Source organism: Sorghum bicolor, chromosome 10, assembly GCF_000003195.3.
Source record: "Sorghum bicolor cultivar BTx623 chromosome 10, Sorghum_bicolor_NCBIv3, whole genome shotgun sequence".
NCBI classification, from domain to species: Eukaryota; Viridiplantae; Streptophyta; class Magnoliopsida; order Poales; family Poaceae; genus Sorghum; species Sorghum bicolor.
Window position 1 is genome coordinate 6,440,006 of NC_012879.2, and position 23,455 is coordinate 6,463,460.

At 43.7% G+C, this 23,455-nt stretch overlaps 4 protein-coding genes across 6 annotated transcripts; 3 read left to right on the forward strand and 1 right to left on the reverse strand.

Moving 5' to 3' along the window:
• LOC110431064 (spidroin-1-like) lies at nucleotides 394–1,504 on the reverse strand. Its single transcript, XM_021449753.1, has 2 exons — nucleotides 1,012–1,504; nucleotides 394–899 (listed from the first exon to the last, which is right to left on the reverse strand). Exons 1-2 carry the CDS (start codon nucleotides 1,502–1,504, stop codon nucleotides 394–396), a joined length of 999 nt encoding a protein of 332 aa, XP_021305428.1.
• LOC8077324 lies at nucleotides 2,669–3,628 on the forward strand. Its single transcript, XM_021449754.1, has one exon. The coding sequence runs from the start codon at nucleotides 2,669–2,671 to the stop codon at nucleotides 3,626–3,628; it is 960 nt and encodes a 319-aa protein (XP_021305429.1).
• LOC8077325 (omega-amidase, chloroplastic) lies at nucleotides 11,003–13,707 on the forward strand. Of its 3 annotated transcripts, none has more exons than XM_021448987.1 (10): nucleotides 11,003–11,197; nucleotides 11,459–11,653; nucleotides 11,840–12,058; nucleotides 12,182–12,275; nucleotides 12,536–12,610; nucleotides 12,725–12,803; nucleotides 12,993–13,008; nucleotides 13,086–13,172; nucleotides 13,280–13,362; nucleotides 13,451–13,707. In XM_021448987.1, exons 2-10 carry the CDS (start codon nucleotides 11,510–11,512, stop codon nucleotides 13,566–13,568), a joined length of 915 nt encoding a protein of 304 aa, XP_021304662.1. In that variant the 5' UTR covers nucleotides 11,003–11,197; nucleotides 11,459–11,509; the 3' UTR covers nucleotides 13,569–13,707. The 3 variants fall into 3 exon arrangements, with proteins under 3 accessions (XP_021304662.1, XP_021304663.1, XP_021304664.1); XM_021448988.1 differs by having other exon boundaries at nucleotides 11,004–11,197; nucleotides 11,537–11,653; XM_021448989.1 differs by lacking the exon at nucleotides 11,459–11,653 and having other exon boundaries at nucleotides 11,004–11,197.
• LOC8077326 lies at nucleotides 15,321–23,245 on the forward strand. Its single transcript, XM_002436617.2, has 11 exons — nucleotides 15,321–15,762; nucleotides 16,364–16,407; nucleotides 17,030–17,156; nucleotides 17,469–17,583; nucleotides 18,110–18,627; nucleotides 19,403–19,712; nucleotides 20,204–20,462; nucleotides 20,642–20,746; nucleotides 21,089–21,187; nucleotides 21,864–22,310; nucleotides 22,596–23,245. Exons 1-11 carry the CDS (start codon nucleotides 15,549–15,551, stop codon nucleotides 22,935–22,937), a joined length of 2,580 nt encoding a protein of 859 aa, XP_002436662.1. The 5' UTR covers nucleotides 15,321–15,548; the 3' UTR covers nucleotides 22,938–23,245.

Below are 23,455 nucleotides of genomic sequence, written 5' to 3' on the forward strand. Positions count from 1 at the left end.
CTTGGGGCGAGAGTTTCCTCTCCCCCCCGACTGTATAAATACCCGTGATCAATGAATAAACAAACACCCCGAGTTCATTCTATTCCTCTCTATTCTCGTACTCTCGCATTCTACTTGTAACACGTTATCAGCACATCGCTCTCCCCTACCCCAGAGGGGAATAGCTCGGTTGGATAGAACATCGTCGAGGGATCGACCTTCACCTAGGGCATCACCCCAAGGTAGAATCATGCCTTTTCCTCGTCGTAATACTGCCTCAATGGCTTCTCTCATCCTTCAAATCGTCTGGATGGCGATGAACCGTGCCCGGACATTGGGCACACACTTCGGCAACAACCGCCTTCAGGCGGAACTACTGGAGGACATCCGGGAACTCCTTGGAGAGGCTCGCGGCTATCGCTTTCGGGGCGAACGCCGTGATCTCAACAGGAACCCCGGGCGTTTTCCTGTACGACGTCGTTTCGGGGGAAACCGACATGCAAACGTCGGCCCTCTGTCACGGCGTTCGGTGGTGTCGTCCATCGCTTCGCCCGCGGCGCCATCCGCGGCTCCGCCCGCGGCGCCACCGTCGAGGGCACCAACTCCACCAGCACCTCCAGCGCCGGTCCTCGCCTTGCCGGCTCCACCCCGGCCTCGGTGCCCGCTCCACGGCGACGGCCCGTGCCCACCACCGCCACCATCCATGGTGGCCAGCCAATGGCTGTCACTGGGCATAGAGCCGCAGTTGCCGATTCGGTACCCGACGCCGACGCCGTCTTCCGAGCAGGCTGCGCACAGCCCGCCCCCGCGCCGTCCGTCTCCACCAACCATCGCGGCGCGGATGTCGGCGCCGACTCGTCTGCCGGCGTACTTCGTCGACCCGGCGCTCGCTGCACCACCACCGCCGCCACCACCTCCTCCTGCGCGTCTCCGCCGCACGTGGATCAGCGTCCCCCACGGGCCATCGGCTCGGGGACGCGCTCCCCTGGCTTGAGAACGTCACTGGGGGAGAGGGGGAGGGGGAGGAGGTGCCGTTCGCGGACTCGACGGACCACCGCGCGACCTCAGCGGCCTGCCCCGAGCGGTGGCCTCGCGCGACGCCCGTTGCGGCCTCGGCACGGTGACCCGACGCCGCAGCTCCCGTTCGCCCGCACGCGCGTGGCACGGCCACGGCCCCCCGCCTGCGGTGCGCGGCCTCCGAGGCTCCTCCACGCGCCCGCACGGCGCGGCCCACGCGCGCCGCGCGGCACGAGGCGGCCTGCGCGGCCCCCGACGGCGGCGTCCTCCGCGGCTTCACGCGCCCGCACGGCGCGGCCACGGGCGGCTCCACGCGCCCGCACGGCGCGGCCCCCGCTCGCGGTCCCCGCTCGCCCGACGGCGCGGCAGCACCAGGGCGCGAACGAGCAGCTCGACGCGGCAGCCTCGCGCGACGCCGACACGCCGTGCGCGCGCAGCACCACGCCCCCGCGCGTCTGCGCCCACGGCCGAGCAGCTCGGCCTCCGCGCGACTCGACGGCGCCCTCATCGCGACGAACAGCGGGTCGCGTCCCGACCGCGTGGCTTGGCCACTCCTCTGCCGCGGCCCCTCGCGCGCGGATCGAGGTGGGGCCACACGGGCCCACGCGCAGGGCGCGCTCCCATCCTGGTCCTCTGGCGGCGGCGGTTGGAGCCGCCCTGGCTCCTCCTGGCGGCGGCGGCTGTTGGGCTGGGGGTTAGGGTTTGGAAACCCTAGCCCCTGGTTTATATATGGCCCACCCCCCCCCCCCCCTCTCCAATTGGGCCAAATTGGTGGCCCAGGCCTAGGTTGGGGCCTGCGAGCTTTCAGCCTGGACCAGTTATCATTGGCTATTTTATTTTCTGAATTAGCTAATTTATTTATTTACATAGCATTTTTCATTCTCTGAATTACATCAGCTTGTTAGTCTAATTTTATTGTAAATTTAGACACTGATGTCTATATTGCATTGTAAATATTTTTTTTTACATTCCGCAATCATATTATGAATGAAAAATTTATTACATGTCGAACGCGTTTTGTCTTTACAATTCCCTATCACATGTATATATGTAAATATTTTTATGGTCAATTTTTCTCCCTATTTGGAATACTATTTTTCACTAGATGTCACCTTACTTTATTATTATTTTGGCGACCACAAGGTAGTACTCATACTAGTGCGGGATTTATTCCTCAAAGTGCTCTCCCAAATTTAATAATAAACATACAAGGACTACATCCCAAAAGTGAAAATATAAAATGGTCTACACCTCCATGGTGACTACCTATGTTCCACAAAATGAGAAATCAAAATACCATAAAACATATGCAAGTTTACCTTGCTACACATAAACAAGTTTACCTTGTTATTTACATACGCAATTTTACATTGCTTTACATACGCAATTTTATATTGTCTTACATACGCAATTTTACATTGCTTTACATATACAATTTTACATTGTTTTTATATACGCAATTTACATTGTTATATAAATATGCAATTACATTCTTGTTAATTTTACAACCCCGCAATTAATTAATATTATGCAAATAAACATGTAGACAATGGCCACCAAAGAGTCCGATGCCCAAGTTTCTTCTAAGAAGGAATTTGCCGAGCTAGCTCTTGATGGACACAACTTTCCTACATGGGCGATGGATCTCAAAGTGAGTCTATCGTTACGCGGAATGTATAGGGCAATTGACACTCCCAAACAGGGAGATGCTCCATTGTCTGAACCATCCAAGTACCATGCCTTATACATAATAAGGAACCACATCCATTCAGATCTCAAAGCTGAATATCTGATGGAAGAGGACCCACGGGCTCTCTGGCTTGCTTTGCAACAGCGGTATGAGCAACAAAAGGCAGTTATTCTCCCGGAGGCCACTCATGAGTGGAACCACCTCCGCATTCAAGATTTCAAATCTGTGAATGAATATAACCATGCCATGCACAAACTCAGTTCCAAACTGAGGTTTTGTGAAAAGGAGCCATCTGATGCGGAGAAAATTGAAAAGACTTTGTCTACCATGCTTCCCGCTCAAATGATCCTCCAACAGCAATACCGTGAGAGGGGATTCACAGTCTATTCTGATCTCATTAAAACATTACTTCAGGCTGAGAGGCACAATGAGCTCCTCATATGGAACTCCAATCAAGGCCCTGTCGGTGCCAAGCCCTTGCCCGAAGTACATGCAAATGCTCAGAAACAGACACCAAAGGATGCCAACAAGAATGGCAATCCTAGATCCTCCAAAGGCAAAAACAAGCGCAAGGGACCCCGTAAGCCTCGAGGTGCTAAGGGCAAAGGCAACAACTCTAAGTCAAAAGACAAGTCCTCAACTTGTACAAAGTGTGGTTGCTACAACCACCCGACTAAGAAATGCCGCACCCCTAAGCACCTTGTGGAACTGTACTTGCATTCCGTGGGACGAGGACGCTCCAACCAAGGACGCTCCAACCAAGGTGGACAACCGTCTGAAGCACACTTCAACGATCTGGCAGCCCCAGGATGTTCCAACCCCGCCCCAGCGGGACCGAGCAACACAATGGCGCCTCTTCCACCTGATGGCATGGCAAATGACTCCACCAACAACATGATCATTGAATACAATTCTGATGATCTGTTCGCCGACTACAACTAGATTGATAGTCATTTGAGATTTTAGTTTCATCATTCGCCTTCGGGATTGTAATAATTGACAATTTATTTTTTGCTGCACTCTGTTTGATGTTCATTGACTTATGCACAATTCAACATCAATAAATGTTTATATTTCATATATATTCATGTTGAGAATTTCATTCTCTTTTATATTCTCTATTTTCATAGATTGTACGAGAGTCAATCCGATGGATGAGGAAATGTGCCTAGTGGACAGTGGCACCACTAACTCTATACTCAGGGAAATAAAATATTTCCAAACTCTCACAAAGAGCAAAGGAAATGTTTTAACAATCGCTGGACGCGATGCAGTAATAGCAGGCTCTGGTAGAGCCATTATTACGCTCCCTATGGGTACAACGATTACAATCGAGGATGCACTGCTGTATCCTGATTCAACTCGTACCTTATTGAGTTATAGAGATATCCGCAAAAATGGGTATCATATTGAAACCCATCACCAAAATAATGAGGAGTTCCTCCTCATTACAAAGGATAACGGATATGACAGAGATACTCTCGAAAGAATTCCCTCAACTTCGTCTGGATTGTACTATTCATACATAAAACCCGTACAACATGTTGCGTACAAAGTAATTTTTCAGAATGTCAATGCATTCCAAACTTGGCATGATCGCCTTGGTCACCCTGGCATAGGGATGATGAGAAAAATTACTAGCAATTCTGTTGGTCACTCGCTAACCAATGCAAAATTTCCCCAATCCTCAGATTATACTTGCACCACATGTGCAACAGGGAAATTAATTTTGAGGCCCTCTTCCCTCAAAATCAAAGTTGAACCACTCAACTTTCTTGAACGCATTCAAGGGGACATATGTGGCCCGATAAATCCTTTATCGGGACCGTTCAGGTACTTCATGGTTCTAATAGACGCATCCACACGATGGTCTCATGTGTCTTTGCTATCGACACGAAACCATGCTTTTGCCAAAATAATTGCGCAAGTTATCAAACTCAAAGCGTAACATCCTGAACATCAAATAAAATCCATTAGGATGGATAACGCTGCTGAATTTTCCTCTCGTGCCTTCAATGACTATTGTATGGCCTTAGGAATACAAGTACAGCATTCTGTCCCATATGTCCACACACAAAATGGATTAGCCGAGTCTCTCATCAAGAGAATCAAGCTCATCGCTAGACCGCTATTGCAGAATTGCAATCTACCAACCTCATGTTGGGGTCATGCAGTCTTACACACTGCTGAACTGATTCAATTGCGACCAACTGCATACCATGCAACGTCCCCGTTGCAACTAGTACATGGAAATCCCCCAAGCATTTCCCATCTGCGAAAGTTCGGTTGCGCTACATACGTACCGATCTCACCACCGAAGCGTACAACAATGGGCCCCTATAGAAAATTGGGGATCTATGTGGGATACAAATCTCCGTCGATTATAAAGTATCTGGAGCCCACCACAGGGGACCTCTTTACGGCCCGGTACACTGATTGTATCTTCAATGAAGATCATTTTCCGGCATTAGGGGGAGACTTACCACATCACAAACAATGCCAGAAAATCAATTGGGATGCCCCAAACATACCCAACTCAGATCCACATACTTCAGAATCTGAACTCCAAGTTCAGAAAATTATAAATTTGCAACACATTGCAAACAACGTGCCAGACGCATTTACTGATTATAAGGGTGTTACAAAATCCTATAATCCAGCGAGAAATGTACCGGAAAGAGTAGAGGTACCAAACAAAACTACTCAACTCCCTAGTAAGAGGGGGAGAAGTACGGCTATCTCCACGGATACAGCTTCTAGCAAGCAAAGGAAACGGAAGACAAAATCTTCTGATCCAGTAAATGCAGCTCAACCTCATGTTGAGAAACACCCAATGGAGGTTCAACCTTCACATCCCACATCAACAGTGCACTCAATTACTGATGCTGGGACATCGGAATACCCTGATGCGACCATCTTGGGAAATAATGATGCATCGAAAAGGGTCCACGAAATTTCCATCAACTATGCAGAAACTGGAGAGTCATTTGATAGAAAGACTACAATTGTCGACTCATATTTCTCCGCAATGATTGTCGAAATCCTTGAAAATGATCCAGATCCTAAGACCATGGCAGAGTGCAAAACGCGCTCGGACTGGAACCAATGGAAGGATGCAATCCAAGCAGAAATATCCTCGCTCACAAAAAGACAGGTATTCTCACAAGTAATACCTACACCTCCACAAGTATTCCCTGTGGGATTCAAGTGGGTTTTCGTCCGAAAGCGGAACGAGAACAATGAGGTGGTGAGACACAAAGCGAGGCTTGTAGCACAAGGGTTCACGCAGAGACCCGGCATTGACTTCAATGAAACATACTCTCCAGTCATGGGTGGAATAACATTCCGATACTTAATCTCTCTGGCTGTACAAAATCGTCTATCTATGCAGTTGATGGACGTAGTGACTGCATATCTCTATGGGTCACTCGATTCGGACATATACATGAAGGTTCCTGACGGAATCCCAATACCGAATCAAAACACAAATCGCAACATGTATTGTGTAAAGCTACAGAAATCACTCTATGGCTTAAAGCAGTCGGGAAGAATGTGGTATAACCGACTCAGCGAGTACCTTCTGCAGAAGGGCTACTCCAACAGTGATGGTTGCCCATGTGTCTTCATCAAGAAATCCCAAACGGGATTCTGCATCATATCGGTGTATGTTGATGATTTAAATATCATCGGCCACAAACAAGATATTGATGAGGCATGCAAACATCTTAAGACGGAGTTCGAGTTGAAGGATTTGGGTAAAACCAAATTCTGCTTAGGCCTACAGCTTGAGCATCTTTCAACTGGAATCTTTGTGCATCAATCTGCATATGTCCAGAAAGTATTGGAGAGATTCAATATGGACAAAGCATATCCTTCCAAAACCCCTATGGTTGTTCGGTCTTTGGGACTAAACACTGATCCATTCAGACCACAAGATGAGGGGGAGGAAATCCTAGGACCTCATGTCCCATACCTTAGTGCCGTTGGAGCACTGATGTACCTTGCCAATAGCACCAGGCCTGACATCGCTTTCGCAGTGAATTTGCTAGCAAGGCACAGTGCCGCTCCTACCAAGAGACATTGGACAGGAGTAAAACAGATCCTCAGATATGTTAATGGCACAAGGGATCTCGGATTATTCTTCCAAAGAGGAACAAATCCTGAGATGATAGGATACACCGATGCTGGATATCAATCAGACCCCCATAATGGCAGATCACAAACCGGTTTCGTATTCTTACAAAACGGAACCGCCATATCATGGACATCATCCAAGCAAACCTTGGCAACAACGTCCACGAATCATTCTGAAATAGTCGCATTATATGAGGCCTCATGTGAATGCGTTTGGCTTCGCAGAATGATCAACCACATACAGCAGTCGTGTGGTCTTAAAGCTATCATAGCTCCAACCATTATCTATGAAGATAATGCTGCTTGTGTTACACAGATGGAGACAGGCTATATCAAGAGCAATATCAACAAACACATCTCTCCAAAGTTGTTCTATCCTCATGAATTACAACAAAAAAGGAGAGATTGATATCTTGAAAACCAAATCATGCGACAATCTCGCTGATCTATTCACTAAGTCCCTACCAGCTTCCTCATTTGAAAAATGTGTCAAAGGAATTGGTATGCGACGACTTAGGGATTTACAAAGTTCAGGGGGAGAAATCTCCTAGACATTGGCCTGTCTACACCATCATATTATACTCTTTTCTCTCTATGAGTTTTTCCTCACAAGGTTTCTCATAAGGAGTTTTTAATGAGATAATATTAACACAAGAGTGTCATATTCCTTGTTTTCCCCACAGGGGTTTTTTAAAGGAGTATCAAAAACACATATTGTCCTCTAAACTACAATATGAGTTTTCTCCTGCAAAGGTTTTCTCATATTAGTTTACAATGAGGCAATCATTAAGTGCTATAACTTTCTCCTTCTTTTCCCAAGCGGTTTTAAGGAGTTTTACCATAGCACATATACACACGTATTTTTCCTCGTTTTTATCCTACAGGAATTTTTGGAGGAGCAATACGATTCATTGATCTCAACAAGTGATTCGATCAAGGGGGAGTGTTACGGATATTTTCCGGGGTGATCTCATCTCCTCGGATTCCCTTTACGGGAGATCTATCCTAACTACGACTTCCCCCACGACGGCCTACGGGATATCACCCACGACTACGCACGTACCCGTGGAGACCGGTTCCACCTCCGTGATATCACCCACGACTCATCGTGGGCACGAGTTTACTTGGGCCGAGAGTTTTCTCTCCCCCCGACTGTATAAATACCCGTGATCAATGAATAAACAAACACTCCGAGTTCATTCTATTCCTCTCTATTCTCGTACTCTCGCATTCTACTTGTAAAAAAAAAACTGCGAACAATGGGCACGGCGCATGTTGAGCCACGTTTCGGCGTCACACTGCGAGGTGGGGTCGGACTGACGCCGGGTGGGAGAAGAGCGGGCGGCGGCGAGTCGGCGACGCTCGGGCGTGAGCGCTCACTGGGCCGGTAGGGAAAGGAGCGAGGCCGGCTCAGGCCAGGTTTGGCCCAAAAATTGGGATAGAGAAAGAAAAAAGATTTGTTTGCTTTAAATAATTTCGCAAAACAAGTCAGGATGAAGGCGACCAAGAATTATTAGTACTTGGTTTTGTTAGTTTTCTCGCTGATTTAATGTTGCAAAGCATAAAATTTCTAGTCTAATGTTACGGTGAATGTTTCTTTTTGCACATACATGTGAGCATGTCGAGGATGTGATTACGTGACTTTATTCCAACTAACCTGGAACCACCAACTCCTAAGCACAACCTTTGGTGATCAGGCTGTCCACAATATTGAGTCTACTCCCATTGTTCCTCATACTGATAATGATGTTCTTAGGTGGACGCCTACCAAAGATGGAACTTGTACCACTAAAGCTGCATATTCCCATCTATCTTCTTTGCAGATACACCAGCTCCCAAACCAAGGACTCAGAAGCATTTCGGAGCAAGGCAACACAATTCTTCAGAGCATCTGGAAGTGTAAGTTAATACCTCCAAATATCAAAACCTTTGCTTGGAGACTTATTAGAAGAGCTCTTGCTACTGCAGTAAGAGCTGGAACTTTCTCTATTCATATAGATATGAACTGTGCTTACTGTGGGCAGCAGGAGGCAGATCAGCATCTCTTTTTCACATGTACTGTGTCAAACCAAGTCTGGTCTTCAGCCAACCCTCCCTTCCTCACTAATCAAATTCCAGAAGAAGATGATGGTGTTCAGCTTTCGTTATCTTTCTTTTTCCAAAATGATATAACTGACCATGATTTATGTAACAAACTGTTTCTTCTCTGGTATATTTGGAAAGCTCGTAATGATACTAGGTTCCAGAGAAAAACTTGGACTGCAAATCAGATCAGGCTAGCAGCAGCTGCCCGCATCAATGCTCATTTGGATGCGCTACAAAACCCAAATTCTCTAGATATCAGCCTGTTCACTAACAATACCTCTGCAGGAACTGAGCAAAGGAGTTCTCAAACCTCTTCAGATCCTTTTCTGGTCTCTTTCCCTTCCTCCTTTGCAGGAACCAGATGCTACACGGATGCGGCCACATTGCCAGACAATCTTAATTCAGACACTTCACAAGCAGGACTTGGAGTTTTTATTGTTAATACGGATGAACATCCTCCAATAAGTATTTTTGTTAAAGCTCTTCTGCAGGAATCATCCTCTGTTTTGATGGCAGAATCTGCAGCTTTGGCATTAGCAACTGATCTGTTAAAACAGATCCAATGCACAAGATACACCATTTTCTCTAATAATCAACAGCTGGTGAATTTTCTAAACCAATCTGATCTCTCCAACCCGTCGGACCGGAGAATCAAGCCTTATTCTCAACATGCAGCAAATTTGCTGGCAATTTTCGGTACACAGGTGCGAAGAATTAAAAGAACCCAAAATCAAATGGTGGATTCTTTGGCAAGACAGGCTTTTCAAGCTACTACTTCCAATCAGTTCCAATATGAATTCAGTTGTTCCAATCCTAGTCATGCAAATGATTGTCCCCTTGTTAGGGCAATCAACTCTGTAACAATAGCCTCTGTAAACATTCTATCAGCCATGTGCTGTTAATAAAGTTGCTTACTTGTCAAAAAAAAACTACTACGGTGTTTTAAAAATAAAATAAGTGCTACCTAAGCTTCATGACTAGATAACCTTTTTTTTTGATTTTATCTTTGAAATGCTTATAATCAATATGAATAAAATCTATTAGTTATATTATCACAGTAACAAAGACAACATATAGAGCCTAGTAGTAAAAGTTTGAGTTAAAGCAGCTCAGACGAAGTGGCACCAGAGGAAATGAAAGAAAACTAAAGAGAAAATTATTTCCTTGGCCCAAAAAAAGTGTTGCTTAGTTTCTTGGTCTTTTTTTATTTGGCCCCTAAATTTAAAATATTTTTTGGAAAAATAAAAAAATGATTCGATGCTTCAATTTATTGTACTTCCTTCGTTCTAAATTATAAGTCGTTTTGACTTTTTGGTACATCGAATTTGCCATATATTTAGACATAACATATATCTAGATACATAGCATGTTGGATGTATAAAAAAGTCAAAGTGATTTGAAATGGAGGGAGTACCTTAGGCCTTGTTTAGATGTGAAAATATTTTGGATTTCGCTACTGTAGTATTTTCGTTTGTTTGTGGCAAGTATTGTTCAATCATAGACTAACTAGGATTAAAAGATTCGTCTTGCGATTTACAGACAAACTGTGTAATTAGTTTTTGTTTTCGTCTATATTTAATGCTTCATGCATGTGCCGTAAGATTCGATGTGACGGGAAATCTTGAAAACTTTTTGGTTTTCAGGGTGAACTAAACGATGCCTTATTTTTGAAAAATTATTGATGAGTGAAAGACTTGTGAATGGTAGCCTTCGGTGCCAGGGGTAAAAAGAGTCAAATTAGTGGAAGGACTAAGAAACCAAAGAAATTTTGTTTTAAGACGAAATAAGCAAGTTTGAGAAAAAAAACTAAACAACACTTTTTTAGGCTAAGGAAATATTTTTCTCAGAACTGAATGAAGCTAACTTGTCAACTTGGAGTGGCAGTAGAGGGAACGGAAGAAACTTGGCTCACCATGACTTAACGCCGGAGCGGTTATTTCCTCCACAAGTTTAACACCGTTTGAAGGAAAATAGATAGAAGTGGCATAAGATAAATAAACAAAAATTTAGATAAATAAACAAATATTGCTGAAGACCGTCGAACCCTTTTTTTTCTTTGATATTTACGGTGAATCACAGATAAAAGACTATATTTTTACTGAACAGCACATAAAGAAAAGCCAGAAACTCACAGAAGTCAACAACCCCAGCAGACTTCCTTCCATCTCTCCAGAATTCACAGATCCTGATCGTCCTGCCTCCCAGTCGAAGTATCGAACTGAGCCTGGCTTCGTCCTCGACCTCGCCGCCGCCGCGGCTCCGTCCTCTCAAATCAAAGCCAATATGCAGAAGGTATACAAACCACACAGATCTCGGCTCTCAAGTCTGAACTCTGAAATCCTAAGGCTTTGTTTGGATGTTGTCGGATTCACCTCAATCCACGTGTGTTGGAGTGGATTGTGGTAGAATTTAGTTTAAATTTCACTCCAATCCACTCCAACACATGTGGATTGATGCGAATCCGACTACATCCAAACAAGACCTAATCGTTTTTTGAGACAAGTCTGAAATCCTAATTCGTGCGCACCATGTTCATGCTCGCCGGAAATCCAGTCTCACCTGTTTCAGTTCGGTCGCCCAAGCTAACTGTTGTGATATCCGTTCATGGTCTGTTCGCTTGTGTGTGACCAGCACAAGGTCGCGTTGTGCCAGCTCGCCGTCACACCGGACAAGGACGGGAACATCGCCCGCGCCCGCGCCCGCGTCGAGGCCGCCGCCGACGCCGGCGCCAAGCTCGTCGTCCTGCCGGCAAGTCGTCGTCCGCTCTCTCTGTCAGTTACTGACGTGTTTACCGCCTCAAACCACAAATCGCTAACTACTAAGCAGACTAAAAGTGCTATTAGGACAGATTAAGGCCGCCTGATCAGCTGAATGAAGGCAGCAGAAAGTTATAAGCATTGCTTCATTGGCAGCGTTCCTCTGCTTTTGCTTCAGGAGATATGGAGCTGCTCGTACGCAATGGAGACACTGGCAAGTTACGCGGAAGACATAGACGGCGGAGAGTCGCCGTCTATCTCGATGTTGTCGGAGGTCGCCGCCGCCAAAAAGATCACCATTGTAGGTGGATCCATACCCGAGAAGGCGTCTGGGAAGATGTTCAACACCTGCTGTGTCATCGGACCGGATGGAAAGATATTGGCCAAGCATAGGAAAGTAAGTACAGCAGCTGGAGAGGCTGTTGTCTGAATCCAGATTTTTAGGTGTAGGAGTAATTTGCAGCTGGTAATTGGATGGACCTGCACAGTGATTGATTGCTAACAAAATGGGCAATTTCAGCTGCATTTGTTTGAGATTGACATCCCAGGAGACATCACGCTCAAGGAATCTGATACATTCACAGGTGGACAAGAAACTACTATAGTCGACACAGGTACGTGGTAAACTGGTGACTTCAGAGGTAGGAGCATATTTGTGGCGACATTTTACTGTGCACCTTGTTTCATGTCTGAAAATGGTCTCCTACATGTTACGCTGAGATTTTGTAAAGCTGCAGAAGTACATTTACAGCTCACACACTCATGTTGGACGGATCGGCACAGGAATCTGCTTCTGTTTTTGTGATAACGCATTCTGCATACAGTAGGAATCTGCTTCTGTTTTTGTGATAGCTTTCTGGCACATGCGTTACAGATGTTGGACGCATTGGCATAGGAATATGCCATGATATCCGGTTTCCAGAGCTTGCAATGTTGTACAGATCAAAAGGTATGCTTCACCATTTTTTGTAGGATGTGCTACATTGGCGTCACGCAGTGCTAGATCCTCTCCCATTTCCATGAACAGCTTAATAACAGGTGTGACTTGCCATTGCCAAACCAGGTGCGCACCTGATATGCTATCCTTCTGCATTCAACATGAGCACCGGGGAGCTCCTCTGGGACCTCATGCAGAAATCCAGGTTCGCTACAGTGCCACAGCTTTTCCAGCCTTTTGCTCTTCATCAGTTCTGCTCTCTGTGCCACGATCACGATGCCATCAGAAATACAGTAGTGAACTTCTGTTCAAGTTGGGATACGAAAACTCCATCTCTTCATGTAGTAGTTATCTGACTGACTTTGTTTTCCCCTCTACCCTTTCACTCCATCAGGGCCGTTGACAATCAGGTACATATCCTCTTCTGTTATTGTACCAAAAATGTACGTAAAATCAAGGCAGGGTTACTGAATTTTCTTGGTTCCAGCTGTTTGTAGCAACCTGCTCGCCGGCGCGAGACCCTAATGTGAACTCGGACTACATGATCTGGGGCCATTCGAGCCTCATCGGACCAGTAAGAAACAGCAAAAGCTAAGCATTTGCAGCTTTGTATCTTCTCCCAATTGACAGTTTCGGTTCAGACACGATTGGTGGCTAATTTATTTTTGCAATCTATTTCAGTTTGGTGAAGTGCTTGCGGCAGCTGGGCATGAGGAAGCGACCGTCATCGGCGAGATGGACCTCACCACGATACAGTCTACAAGGCACGCGATATTGAGAATTTAAGATTCAAAAAATCGATTTTGGTTGCTCCTGTCCTGTGTTTGTGGTTTGATCAAGGGACATTTGCAGGGAGAACCTCCCGTTGGAGATGCAAAGAAGAGGAGACCTCTACCGATTGATTGACGTTCTGGTCAATGACTCGATGAAATCGCGCTCTGATAAGCTGTGCCTCAAGATGCCTGCCTAGTCACCCACCAGTGTAGCACTGACTGACTGACTGACATGTACGAACGGTTGGGAACTTCACATGTTGGACATGTATATCATACATTTAGGCCTTGTTTAGTTTACCCCAAAAATCAAAAAGTTTTCAAGATTTCCCGTCACATCGAATCTTTCGGCACATGCATGAAGCATTAAATATAGACAAAAATAAAAACTAATTGTACAATTTACCTGTAAATCACGAGACGAATCTTTTGATCCTAGTTAGTCTATGATTGGACAATATTTGCCACAAACAAACGAAAGTGCTACAGTAACGAAATCTAAAATCTTTTCGCATCTAAACAAGGCCTAGTATTCTTTTTTTCTTCGTGTTAGCGTTTAGAAAGTCTATCACAGAGATGACTGATCTCCGTTGTCAAGTCTGTAAACATGTTTTTGGGATGTGTTGTATCGCAATTCTACTCCCTTTCTTTGGGAAAACTCTGTAGGACAATTGATAGACGTGCCATGCTTCAGCGCGCAGCTGTGTTTGAAGAAATATTGAAGCCAAACCATAACCTGCTGCATCCGAAATGTGCCATAACTAGCATATATTTTGCAGTATAAAAGACAAGAAGAAATATTGAAGCCAAACCATAACCTGCTGAATCCGAAATGTGCCATAACTAGCATATATTACAGTATACCTTCGCAAAAAAAAAATATTACAGTATACGGAGTATGTACGAACGTGTTCCCTTCGTTATAAATTATAAGTTGTTTAAATTTTTTTTATTCATCCATTTTTTTATGTATGTAGACATATTATTATATTTAGACATATAGTAAAATGGATGTGCTAAAAAAAACTTATAATTTGGAACGAAGGAAGTACCTAGGAACATATGTTCAATCTCTTGGGGGCCCTGTTTGGGAGCTGAAAACTCTGGCGGAAAGCTTTCTGAAAGAACTCGGAAAGCTGCTGTGCTTTTAATACAAAATGCAGGGAGTTTTTGTCAGCTTAGGCCTTGTTTAGTTTCAAATTTTTTTGAGAAATCAACACTGTAGCATTTTTGTTTGTATTTAACAAATATTGTCTAATCATGGGCTAACTAGAGTCAAAAGATTCGTCTCGTCAATTTCGACTAAACTGTGCAATTAGTTTTTATTTCGTCTATATTTAATACTCCATGCATACGTTTAAAGATTCGATGTGACCGAAAATTTGAAAAATTTTACAAAATTTTTTGGAACTAAACAAGGCCTTAAAAGCCATCTTGTTTGGAGGAGCTTCTAGTTTTTCGAACTTTCTATAGGAAAGCTTCTAGAAGCTCCCAAAACAGGACCTCAAACGGTTAGAATATGAGAATTTCTTGAAACAAAAGGGACAAGCAAAGGGAAAAAAAAGAAAAAGGGAAAATCTTTTGTTCTTTTTGGTCCAGCAAGACGGCCCCCGGCGAAAAGCCCAAACCACAAGTGCGAGGAACGCAGGCCCGGCCCACAGAATCAGCCTGACTTGAAATACAAACAAGAATAGTAGTAGCCCGTGCTCAAACGAAATCGAATTTACCCTACCGCCATTCAAGATGACGCTTCCACCCCTCGCCCCCCTACCAAACGGAAAAATTCCGCGCTCACAGCTATCTAACGTAGGGGTATATCCGTCATTTCAACACCTCTGCTCCCCACCACCCCGCGTTCACGCACCCCCGCCTCGGCCGTAAAACTCGTGCACAGCTGCCACCACCACCCTCGCAAGTCGCGCACCGCAACCCTTTCAATTTCCATCTATAATTTTTTTTTTGCCCGCAATTCCCTTCCCTTGGAAAACCACGCACCCACCGAGCCCGGCCGGCCCCAACCACTCCAACCAAACCAAAACCCAAACCCACTGCACCCCCCCGAAACCCAGGGCCTCGCGTCGTTTGATGCGATTCCGGCGGCGATCGCGAGCGCCTCCACCACCACCCGCTCCCCCGTCCCAGCGTGCGTTCGGGCGATCTCCCCTCTCGCGGCGGGCATGGCTGGCGGCGGCGGCGGCGGCGCCGGGGCTCGCGGCTCCGACAGGGCGGGGGCGGGGGCGGCGCGCTCGCCCACCACCACCGCGGCGATCCAGACCACCATCCAGTCGATCAAGGAGGTCGTCGGCGGCCACTCCGACGCCGACATCCTGGACACCCTCCGCGAGTCCAACATGGACCCCAACGAGACGGCGCAGAAGCTGCTCAATCAAGGTCCCCTTTCCTCTCCCCTGTTCCCCCGATCTGGGTCGCCTCGACTCGATCGATCTCGTACCGGTGCCGGGAGCTAGGGTTTTGGGGCGCTCGCTGAGCCGCATTGGGTCGGCTCTGCCGCTGCATCCGTGGGGGGCGCAGGGGATTCCCACGTACGGTCTAGGGTTTTCGGGCTATATGGATTTCGGGGGGCTCTGCTAGGAGGCTCAGCGTTTAATGGTCTATTGATTAATGATACTAATCACCAGGGTCGTGATTTATGTATTCATGATACTCTTGCAGGGTCAAATTGTTAACTTTAGTTGTTGGCTACTTGTATTTTCATGTTCTCTTCTATGTTGTGCATTTGTAAAAGGCAGTGCTTACTATTGCTTACAGGGCGTGGGTTCTAACCAGCTTATAAAATTAGATATTGTTATGGTCTCCAGGATTTTTTTTTGGGGGGAGGTAAATGAGCTTTGGCGTTTTGTATGGTGCTGATATGTGGGATGTTTATTATTTGATGGATGCGATGCCATTGTTTGCAATATATATTGCCTCTAGTATTTCTCCTCATGTTTTCTTTGTGATTAAAGTTTTTATCGTTTGTTTGTATTTGCAGATCCTTTTCATGAAGTGAAAAGGAAAAGGGACAAAAAGAAAGAGGTATGCATTTGCTGTTTGGGTAAATTTTCAGTGCAACGGTAAAATTACAGATTAAACCTAATGTCGTTTCTTTTTTGTATTGCTCCTTTTTATTTTTAGCATACTTGTACATATTCTTGTTGCAAGATGTTCTGAAGCAATCGAAAGCAAAAATGCACATTTGGGGTTCTATGCCCTTAAATTCCGTACACACAGTCACTTAATAGGCTTGCAAAAGAAACCTGTCCTCCAAAGTCCAAATACTAGATGCAAGTTTGACCTAGGACAAAGCTAAAATGACTTGCAATTTCGAATGGAGGGAGTAGGAGTAAGATATGATGAGACTTACACATTGCTTCTGCACAGCACATGCATTCCACAACACTTCATTGGCACTTATGTGTTTCTCTCTTGCTTTTTTTCCTTGTCATCCCCCGACCCCCTTGTGGTGAGCTTTCAGCACTGGCTATGAAGAAATGAAATTAGTTCTCTATCAATTCAGGAAGCATGTTAGGTTCATTGCTTCTTTGCTAAAGTGTGTATTGTGTAATGCACGTTGTGAAACTTCAGTAATGCTGAAAATCATACATTGCTATTCTTCTATTCTATTCTGTCATGCTGAAAAAAACTATTGCATTGTTAGAGTGCTGGCCAGAAGAGCTTTGCTGATAGTACTGCACAAGTTGAGCAGAGCTCACAGTGGATGAAGCCACATACCCAAAGGATGGAAAATGATCAAAGAAGAACTCCCAATCAGGGTCAGAATTCAGGTAACATAATTGAGGGTCACCATTTGTAATTCTGATCTTATGTTTAGTAACATAGAATAGATATGTTTCTTTCACTGCCAAGATAGTTCCAATCATCTTTATATATTTCTAGTGATCCAGCTTCTAGACAATGATGAAACATATAGCTTCCTGTTTTCCATCGCAACCTTGTTTGTCTCCAGCTTGTCTTTGCTCCTGGCTTCCCATTACATAAGCTTCTGCAGTTTTCACATATGGCGCGACATATGTGCAATATTATGGTTGTGTAACTTGCAGGTTTCCACCTGACTGTTTACTGATTGCTTGATGCAGGCCCTAGCCGTGAATTTCGGGTTGTGAGAGACAACAGATTTCAACATGGTGTGGTGGAGAACAGACCAGAACTAGGACACAAAGGTTCAGCAAATGTTCAAATGTCTGATAGGAGGTATTGTTTGTGTGACAAATTTTGCCGCTGCTCTTACTGTCCTGTGCACTCATTTTTGTTTGTCAAACAATCTTGTCATCATTTTTTTAGTTCCGGTTAAGTTTACTGATTATAATGCAGCTATCAAGTACTTATTCAACTTCCTAATAATTTCTTTATATCTAAAGGTTATCTCATTGACTGTAACCATCGTATTGCCTCCTCTATCAAACCCTAATTTGATAATGTGAAAACGAATAAGTGCTTTAGGTTTGATGTTTCATTGTTATGGTGAGGGTACATTTCTTGAGGTGAATGCATGCAGGCAGGTAGCCGGGTTGACTGAAACCTCTGTTGCTTCTGACTTTATTTTTATGTGTTGGCTATGGCCATTTTGTTGTTGTTTTGTAACTATACATTGAACAAATGTCTAAAATACAGTTATGAAAATTGCTATCTTCCTTATTTTTTATGGTCAGTTGTTTTGCATATGACCATCTTGTTATAATCAAACTAATACTTCCCTTACTGGGCTGTCTATGTTCAGTACTGTTGTTCAGTCTGGTCGAAACCGCTCACCTGCTACAACCTCAGACGGCCAGATCACACATCAAAATGCTATGCAGAATTCCCACTCTGATACAACTCAAGGGAAGAGGGATGGTCAAGGTACTACACAGAAGCATGCGAAGCCATATTTGAAGAACTCTCAGAACGAGCAGCACTTTCCAGGTTCTGACCCAGCACATGGGTCAGCCAATGTTAGAATTGCCGGTGGAACTGTTGGACCTGCTCGACGTCATGTTGGAGTTATTAATTCTACTAGGCAATTTACTGGCCGTTCGGGTTCTCAGATGCATGCGCCAAGTGGTTCTTCTCATGCAAATATTCAGAGGGGGAGTTTTACCTCAGTAGGGGCATCTGGGCGTTACTCACCTTTTATGTCTAGAAACATTCAACAAAACCAGAGACCTGATACAATATTTCGTGGAAGGCCCACTGGTAGATCTTTTGTTGCACAAAACGTCAACAGGTATCACCAGGGTCCTACTAGCAACCAAAAAGGTATCATCTGCCACTGATGTCTATGCTTTTATTTTTGTCAGAAGAAGAGTTGATATCAAAATGTTAGTTTTTGTCAGCAGCAACTTTGTAAGGGCTTGTTCAGTTAATCCCCAATCCGAGGGAATTGGAGGGCACTTTGGGATACAATCCCCTACAAGTCAAAATTCCCCTCAATCCCCTTCAATACTCTCCAACTCCCTTGGATTGGGAACTGAATTTGAAAAAATATATATTAGCGATCAGCGATGTGCTTTATATCTTTTAAGTTTGTGACCAAACATACTGCAGATATTTTGATAGACAATTATTTCTCCAAGTGGTTTTAATCAATTTTAGTACTGGGTATATTATGTACTGTGTATTCCAGGAAACCACATATTGTGCTCTCCTTTTTTTGTGTGTTTCCATTTACATTTGTCCCCACCTTGCGTGGTGTTTTTCTGCACCGACCACCGAGCAATCCCTTTTTCCCATATATATAAAAATTTGGTGGCTCTCATGTTACTTCATTCTAACTGTACTTTTACTTTTCGCTTTTGTTTGAGGATCTTTATAACTACCTGTTAAGATTTATTCACCGAAATACTTGTTAATTGACAATGACTTTGTAACTTAGAATGCTGTTTCTGGAAATGTTCTGTGTTGCCACAGAATTGCTAAATTGAAAGAAATTATACCTGCCACTTGATTTCTAGCTTCTAGTTTTTCTTTATCCATTATATCTAGTGCTTTTAGGCAAACCTTCTTATAAAATGACACATTTTCTCTTCAACAGTACACCCTATTAAGGAGTGGAAGCCAAAATCGACAAAGAAGGCACCCACCACCGATGCAGATAACAATATAGCTGATGCTGCATCTCCATCAGCTAGCAACGGTGAAAATGCTAATGCACCGGATGTAAACAGGTTGTCTGAAAAACTTTCACAAGCTAACTTGCATGAGGTGGAGCATGTTATTATTCCGGAACATCTTCGTGTGCCAGAATATGAGCAGACAAAGTTAAGGTTTGGCAGTTTCACATCCGGCTTGGAATCAGAACAAGTACCTGCCTCGACCCCACAAGACACTGAGCAACCAGAACAGTTAGGTGAACCTTTCCCAATTATCTTAATCAAGGAGAAGATAATCTTGTAGCAAGCACTGTTGTGGCAGCAAGTTGTTCCCTTTGAAGTTATTTATTATTGAATACTGATAAACTAGATTATGTAGTTCCTGTTTTTTTTTTCTTTAGTTAAAATACTTTATTCAATAAACTTGATTCAATAGTTTTTGTCACATCAATTATTAATGTGCTATGTTCTACCTAAGCATCTATATTCTTTTTATATGGTGAAATAGTTTACAAGCTTGCAGTTTTATTGGCATATCATTTGGTTTTAAGATTCTTATTAAGTACATTTGTAACTTATTATTATTGGTTTATGTTTGATAAATTCTAATCATACTTTCTTTTGTTTTACTTTAATAATTATCGCATGTCATTTCTGAATGCTATTCTTGCACTCTGGTACATTACGTAGGTAATTTGGAGAATAATATGCCTTCCTCTGACATTTCTTTTTGTTATATGTAGTTTACAAGAATCAGTTCAACAGGTCAGTGAAGATGATAGTTTGGATGCTGGACATGATGACATGGATGAGCAAGCTAGATCTTCACAGCACCTGTCCACGTCAACGGCTGAGATTTCCTTGCCCCCATCTGAGGATAGTGATCGAATGAGTGGGCAAGTAGAGAATGATGATGGCCTGGGCTTAGTTCAGAGTGACACTCCAGTTGGAGCAGCAGATGGTGACAGCACCCAAATTACCTCGACTTTGACTCCTTTTTCGGTAATAGGAATATTTGTATAATTGGCTTGTCAGCGTGTATCTTCGTTGATGCTTCACATGGTTGAAGAATTTTTTATTTGGCATTTTCTTTGCTAGATTATCTTATAGTGAAGTTGCAATTCTCGTTTCCAGAGTTTTTTTGGCATCGTCCATGACATGTAGAACTTGAATATCTGCAGGCTTATGGTCATGAAGATCCTAATATGCATACAACAAATGAGGCCCAGTTATATGGACTGGTGGAGCCTAATGTACATCCGCAAGTATTAGCTTCCTCTTCTCAGGTAAATGTTAAACTCCAGTTGCTAATTGGTCTCCTTGATTGTATTACTTTCCGAAGTCAACAAAAAACTTGTTTTTTCTGGATATAGTTGGCATTTTCAAAATACAACTTCAAAAACTAATTCCTACTCTAGTATTTGTAGAAATACTAATGTTACAATATTTAGTACTTCTGAAATCAAACAAACACATTTTCATATGGCCAACTTAAATGAACCTAAATATACTGGTGGAGAAATATTACCGATGTTGACTGCTTGTATCTCAAATCAGCATATATCCTTAACTGGAGTAATATGGAAGAAATCTGTTATTTACTGCTTACAATCCCTTGCTCTCATCAGGGGTATCCTTCAGAAAATCCGGAAGCAGATAATGCTGTGCAAGTCTTCAGGATGCCAGAACCTAATGTTCACTCACAAGTTCTCCCTTCCACATCTGAGGTAGCACTGTATTTTGATTTTAAACTGCTCTCCTGTAGTCCTTTCTGTATTATTATTACTTGTGATCATTTGGATATAATCTTTAGGCAGCTTAATTTATAGTGCCCACCTTGCAGTCTACTAGTCTTGGCACATCATCATGTTGACCAGGGCTGCTAATGAGTCCTGTTTTAATCCACTTACCAGATTTAATAATCTCTACCTTGTTCTCTTCTTATTGGACTGCTTTTAAAATGGTTCTGCGGCAAGTTCAACACGGGACGCTTTGCTGGGTTGTAGTTGATGAAATTTATTCTGCTTACTTTGAAATAAAATTCAAGAAGTCAGTCTTGGTTTTTGCACTTGGACTTTGTGACACTTGGACGTTTGTTCCTAAAGCACTCTCCCATATGTACATGTCATAGCAAAAGTAGTGAGGCCATCTCTGAATTCTACCAACTAACAGGGTCAAACTGTCTGTACTACTTGACTAAAATCTACAATACCAGCTACTGTTCTACAAACAGGCAGAGATGAAAACAAAGGATCAGTCCCTATGACAAAAGAAGAGTGGAGAGCAGCTGATCATCTAACATAACTTTGCGTTCTAAGAAAAAAAATAAAGACAATTTCGCTTCTTCTTTTGTGTAATGCTGTCTTAGTGAATCTCATGATTAAATTGTGACATCTGTTGCAGGCCCTAAATCCACAGATTGTGAGCAACAGCCCTGTTCCGATCTCTTCACAGCAGCAGCAGCAGCATATCTCTCAGCAACAAGCTGCAGCACAGATGTACCCTCAAATGCATGTGCAACATTTTCCAAATTTCATGCCATATCGACAACTCTATTCTCCAGTTTATCCCATGCCTATGCCAAACTACTCGCCAAATGTCCCTTATCCATCAAATGGAAATAATTATCTTCAGATGCCCAGTGGAGGTTCACATTTAACTGCAGGAGGTGTGAAGTATGGAGTTTCACAGTATAAACCAGTCCCATCTGGTAACCCTTCTGGCTATGGAAATTACACTCATCCAGCTGGTTTCACAATGGGTTCTCCTGGTGTTATTGGAGCTGCAGTTGGTGTTGATGATGTCAATAGGATGAAGTACAAGGACAACATTTATGCCTCAACTCCACAGGTACAATTTACAATTTTTTGAATGCTATCAAGTCTCAAATTAGAGAGTATTGGTATCTTTTTCGTTGTTGTTTTGTAGTACTTTATTTAATAGGACTTTCTCTTCGTTTGTTTATGGATGGAGTACTTTAACCCTGTATAAAAGTAAATCAGGTGGGAATGGTGCCATTCTCTTCCAGTCTTCCTATTAAGAGAATCTTATAGCGAAAACATCTTTAGGCTGTAATAGTGTTCATGGTTTCTGAGTCCGTTCGTTTCATTTTACTAATTTGAGTGTCTTCCACAGGTCGAGACATCTGACATCTGGATTCAGTCAGCTAGAGAGATGCCACCTTTGCAGGTTCCTTCATATTATAACATACCAGGTCAAGCAACGGCTGGTGCTTTTGTGCCAAATCCAGCAAATGCATCTTTCAATGCTACAGCTCAATCCTCTCATGCGCAGTTCCCAGGCTTGTACCATCCTCAACAGCCTCCCTCTATTGTAAGTCCGCACCCCATGGTGCATCAACAGGTGCCATCGGCCATTGGTCCCAATGTTGGGGTCGGGGTGGCAGCTCCAGGCCCGCAAGTTGGGGCTTATCAGCAACCACAGCTTGGTCATATGAATTGGAGACCCAGCTTTTGAAGAAGGTTTCTTAATTATCTGTAATTAGGGGGGCCACAAGAGCCTTTATGTAACAACAGTAGGCTCCTTTTAACAGGAAGCACCTTTGTTTTTAGTGCAGCTCTTTCTGATCTATTTAAGCTATAACAAGGTTTTTGTTAGCTTTTCCTTCCCCCAGGTGAATTCGGTATCCCATCTGAACTGGTATGATGTAGATTTGTGAGTTAAACATTGGGCAAGATCTAGCGCGAGCACCAAGGTTGAGTGCCTTACATTTTGTTCCATTGTTTTGTTTCCTAATCTAAGTTGTGTAGGTTGAGTACCTTCCATTTTGTTCTATTTTTTCCTTATCTGATTTATGCACGCATAAGGTTGTGAATTTTAGGTTTTTATTAGTAGTGCAAGCATCATTGTAGCGTGTTCTGCAATCGAATGCAATGTGGTAACCTAGTGAGGGTTCTTTGTAACTGGGCTGTCCATGTCATAATGATCACGTACATTTTATGATTCCTTGGAACAACAATTTACAACCTAATTGT

Coding starts and splice junctions, on each gene's coding strand:
- LOC110431064 (XM_021449753.1), bottom strand. CDS start 1,504: ATGAGGGCGCCGTCGAGTCGCGCGGAGGCCGAGCTGCTCGGCCGTGGG. Junction 900..1,011: donor GTCCGTCGAGTCCGCGAACG/GCACCTCCTCCC, acceptor GGAGACGCGCAG/GAGGAGGTGGTGGCGGCGGT.
- LOC8077324 (XM_021449754.1), top strand. CDS start 2,669: ATGTATAGGGCAATTGACACTCCCAAACAGGGAGATGCTCCATTGTCT.
- LOC8077325 (XM_021448987.1), top strand. CDS start 11,510: ATGGTCTGTTCGCTTGTGTGTGACCAGCACAAGGTCGCGTTGTGCCAG. Junction 12,059..12,181: donor TATTGGCCAAGCATAGGAAA/GTAAGTACAGCA, acceptor GGGCAATTTCAG/CTGCATTTGTTTGAGATTGA. Junction 13,363..13,450: donor ACCACGATACAGTCTACAAG/GCACGCGATATT, acceptor GGACATTTGCAG/GGAGAACCTCCCGTTGGAGA.
- LOC8077326 (XM_002436617.2), top strand. CDS start 15,549: ATGGCTGGCGGCGGCGGCGGCGGCGCCGGGGCTCGCGGCTCCGACAGG. Junction 17,584..18,109: donor GTTCAAATGTCTGATAGGAG/GTATTGTTTGTG, acceptor GTCTATGTTCAG/TACTGTTGTTCAGTCTGGTC. Junction 18,628..19,402: donor TCCTACTAGCAACCAAAAAG/GTATCATCTGCC, acceptor TCTCTTCAACAG/TACACCCTATTAAGGAGTGG.